Here is a 4,409-nt window from a genome sequence, read left to right as displayed (position 1 = left end):
TTTGTGACTGTAAAATATAACTTGTAGTATTTCAAATGTATAAATAATGCAAGTTTGTGTGAATATTAATATTATTTCCTTCTTTCCTGCAAGTGACCTTGAACACATGGAGCTGGATAATAATACACACATTTCCAAATTTTTTCTTCTGGGATTTTCGGAGGAACCAGAGTTTCAGCCCCTCATATTTGGGCTTTTCGTGTCCATGTACCTGATCACTGTGTTTGGAAACCTGTTCATCATCCTGGCCGTCAGCTCAGACCCCCGACTCCACACCCCCATGTACTTCTTCCTTTCCAACCTGTCATTTGTAGACATCTGCTTCACCTCCACCACCATCCCAAAGATGCTGTGGAACATCCAGACCCAGAGCCAAGTTATCACTTATGAAGGTTGTATTACACAGATTTATTTTTTCATATTTTCTGCAGTACTGGACATCTTTCTCCTTGCTGTGATGGCCTATGACCGTTTTGTGGCCATTTGCCACCCCCTGCACTACACAGTCATCATGAACCCCCTGTTCTGTGGACTGCTGGTTCTCGTGTCCTGGATCATCAGTATCCTGGATTCCTTGTTGCAAAGTTTAATGGTGTTGCAGCTTTCTTTTTGCACAAATGTAGAAATCCCCCATTATTTTTGTGAAATCAATCAGGTGATTCAACTTGCCTGTTCTGACACCTTTCTTAATAACATGGTGATGTATTTTTCAGTTGTACTGCTGGGTGGTGGTCTCCTGTCTGGAATTCTTTACTCTTACTCTAAGATAGTTTCCTCTATAAGTGGAATATCATCATCTCGGGGGAAGTATAAAGCATTTTCCACCTGTGCATCTCACCTCTCAGTTGTCTCTTTATTTTTTTGCACAAGTCTAGGGGTGTACCTTAGCTCTGCTACTACCCACAGCTCACACTCAAGTGAAATAGCTTCAGTGATGTACACTGTGGTCACACCCATGCTGAACCCCTTCATCTACAGTCTGAGGAACAAAGACATAAGGAAAGCTCTGAAAAGATTCTTTGTGATGGCAGGTCTAAAAAGGTCAATTATTTTGGGTCTAGAAAAGTGCTCATGATTGCAAGACTCAAGGCCTCACTGTCAGTAGTTGTGATTCTTTAGTCACATTGTGGACATATAACTGGCTTTTATTTATTTCCTGGAGTTTTCATGTTTTCAACTAAGCTATACAATTTACTTGGGATACCCGGGTGGCTCAGACGGTAAAGAATCTGCCTGCAATGCTGGAGACCCGGGTTTGATTCTTGGGTAGGGATGATCCCCTGCAGAAGGGAATGGTTACCCACTCCAGTATTATTACCTGGAAAAGCCCATGGATAGAGGAGCCTGGTGGGCCATGGGTCCAGAGAGTCAGACACAACTGAGCAACTAATACATACAATTTACTTACTCATTTTATTAAGCTCTCTTTGCTCTCAAATATCTAACAACTTATCTTCTTTTTCTTCCTTCCTGTTTTTCCTACTTTGTCCCCAATCTTTGATATGAGAAAATTGGAAATTCCCATTTATCTCAGGTAACTGCTTGTATTTAATAAGAACAATTTCTTCTCAAATGACAAATATCACCTCAGTTAATGTGTCTTTCACTTTATTAAAGAGTATCATGAAGAGGAGGTCCCAGGGGAGGATGGAGCAGTGAACGGGTCTGGGTGGCCGCCGGCAGCGCCATGGAGACGGTGCAGCTTAGGAACCCGCCGTGGCGGCAGCTGAAAAAGTTGGATGAAGATAGTTTAACTAAACAACCAGAAGTGTTTGATGTCTCAGAGAAACTTGGAGAAGGGTCCTATGGCAGTGTGTACAAAGCTATCCATAAAGAGACTGGTCAGATTGTTGCTATTAAGCAAGTTCCTGTGGAATCAGACCTGCAGGATATAATCAAAGAAATCTCTATCATGCAGCAATGTGACAGCCCTCATGTAGTCAAATATTATGGCAGTTACTTTAAGAACACAGACTTGTGGATCGTGATGGAGTACTGTGGGGCTGGTTCTGTATCTGATATCATTCGATTACGAAATAAAATGGTATTCAGCTGGAAGTGTGGTGTGGGAAGATGTATAAATCTGATTTTTGGGGAGAGATCTGGCCTGGAAATATAACTTTGGGAGTGGTCAGCATAGCAATGTTAACAGAAGATGAAATAGCTACAATATTACAGTCAACACTTAAGGGACTGGAATATCTTCATTTTATGAGAAAAATACACCAAGATATCAAAGCCGGAAATATTTTGCTCAATACAGAAGGTCATGCAAAACTTGCAGATTTTGGGGTAGCAGGTCAACTTACAGATACCATGGCCAAGCAAAATACAGTGATAGGAACACCTTTTTGGATGGCTCCAGAAGTGATCCAGGAAACTGGATACAACTGTGTAGCGGACATCTGGTCATTGGGAATAACAGCCATAGAAACGGCTGAAGGAAAGCCTCCATATGCTGATATCCATCCAATGAGGGCCATCTTCATGATTCCTACCAACCCACCCCCCACATTCCGAAAGCTGGAACTGTGGTCAGATAGCTTCACGGATTTTGTGAAGCAGTGTCTGGTCAAGAGCCCTGAGCAGAGAGCCACAGCCACTCAACTCCTCCAGCACCCGTTTGTCAAGAGTGCCAAGGGAGTGTCCATACTGCGGGACTTGATCAACGAAGCCATGGATGTGAAGCTGAAACGCCAGGAGGCCCAGCAGCAGGAGGTGGACCAGGATGAGGATGAAAACTCGGAGGAGGACGAGCTAGATTCTGGCACAATGGTCCAAGCGGCAGGGCCGTCTGCGTAACCAACAGCATGGGTGACGGGGCCAATACGATGATCGAGCACGATGACACCTTGCCATCCCAGCTGGGCACCATGGTGATCAACACGGAGGACGAGGAAGAGGAAGGCATGATGAAAAGAAGGGATGAGACCATGCAGCCTGCCAGACCGTCGTTCCTTGAATACTTTGAACAAAAAGAAAAGGAAAATCAGATCAACAGCTTCGGCAAGAGTGTCCCTGGCCCACTGCAGAACTCTTCAGATTGGAAAGTTCCCCAGGATGGAGACTATGAATTCCTGAAGAGTTGGACGGTGGAAGACCTTCAGAAGAGGCTCCTAGCCCTGGACCCCATGATGGAGCAGGAGATTGAGGAGATCCGGCAGAAGTACCAGTCGAAGCGGCAGCCCATCCTGGACGCCATTGAGGTCAAGAAGCGGCGGCAGCAGAACTTCTGAGGGCGGCCTGGCCCCAGGCCACCAGTGAACTCCCGCTCGCCTCCCTCGTCTCTCCAGAGCCCCCTCTGTGAACTCAGGAAGCAAGAAAGTGCGCCAGCGGCCAGGGCTGCGGAGCCAGTCGGCACACCGCCCCGCCATGTGTATTTGAACTGGACAGGTATATATCATTTCCCAGGACTCATGTGGGCGCTTTGAACCTCAGACTTTCCCACCCCAGAACCAGAGACTCCTCGTCGAGTGAGCGCTGGGAAAGTGTCACGCGGTCTCTTTGTTTTTCTTCTCCCAGTAGCTTTCAATGGTTCTTTCTGGAAGACTTTTTTAAAAAAATATATATAAATATGCACATATATATATAAATTATAACTAGATCCCCCACGTGGTGTGGTGGCATCTCTGTACAGGTACAGTTTTAAAACAGTTGCCTCTTTTCTGTAAGATGAGGGTACTGTGGAACATGAGGGCAGAGGACACCGGGAGGCTGCGGGGGGTCCTTCACCCCATGGAGCCGGCCTCACCCTCTAGCTGGGCTGTTGCTGACAGACGAGGTCGGGCTCAGTCCCTTCTCCACGCTTTCAGCCTTAACGCGGGCCACCCCTGGCTTCCACAGCTATTGGTGGTGTCCTGGGAAAGACAATTTGCATTGGCTTTCTGAGTCCCAGGAGAAGCCTGGCGTCCTCCTTGCAAGCTTGGCCTTTGCAGTTTCAACACCCTTCATCCACCTCCGCTCTCCCAACTGCCTAGAGTCACAGTACAGACACTGCCCAGTGCCTTAAGAGGAGACGTGATCCAAGCAAGGGCACAGGCCTACCCAGAACTCCCGGCAAAGTGGGGCTGCGTTCAGTCCACGAAAGGGGAAAAGGCTCTCCAAGTTCTCATCATTCACGTGAAGATGACACCCGTGGCATTTTGCTCCACGTTCCTTACAGACAGGGGAAGGGGCATTGCTTTTGTGACCCACATTCAAACATGTGACTGTTTTCTTTTTTCATTTTACTGCTTGGGGTCTGGAAAGGGTAAATGAATATCAGACTTAAGATTTGTCCTCCAGGAGACTCAACCCAGATATGTAGGATGCCGAAGCTGGAAGGGACCATGTAGACATCATCTGGGCGGCCCAGAGCAGGTAAGTGACATGGCCCAAATCACAAAGCAAATGAAAGGAAGCACTGGGAC

The 4,409-nt window shown here is 46.8% G+C and overlaps 1 protein-coding gene and 1 pseudogene across 1 annotated transcript; both read left to right on the top strand.

Moving 5' to 3' along the window:
• Positions 1-88: 88 nt before the first annotated feature.
• Positions 89-1,105, top strand: LOC139032049 (olfactory receptor-like protein OLF4; annotated as a pseudogene).
• Positions 1,106-1,354: 249 nt separating this feature from the next.
• LOC139032643 (serine/threonine-protein kinase 4-like) lies at positions 1,355-3,564 on the top strand. Its single transcript, XM_070460181.1, is given in 5 exon segments — positions 1,355-1,367; positions 1,618-1,694; positions 1,697-2,060; positions 2,141-2,788; positions 2,791-3,564. Coding segments are annotated over 5 exon segments (1,548 nt in total). The 3' UTR covers positions 3,237-3,564.
• The last annotated feature ends 845 nt before the right edge of the window (positions 3,565-4,409 follow it).

This window comes from Odocoileus virginianus, chromosome 3, assembly GCF_023699985.2.
Source record: "Odocoileus virginianus isolate 20LAN1187 ecotype Illinois chromosome 3, Ovbor_1.2, whole genome shotgun sequence".
NCBI lineage: Eukaryota > Metazoa > Chordata > Mammalia > Artiodactyla > Cervidae > Odocoileus > Odocoileus virginianus.
Note: the sequence above shows the minus strand (reverse complement) of the source record. Positions and strands in the feature narration are given on the sequence as shown.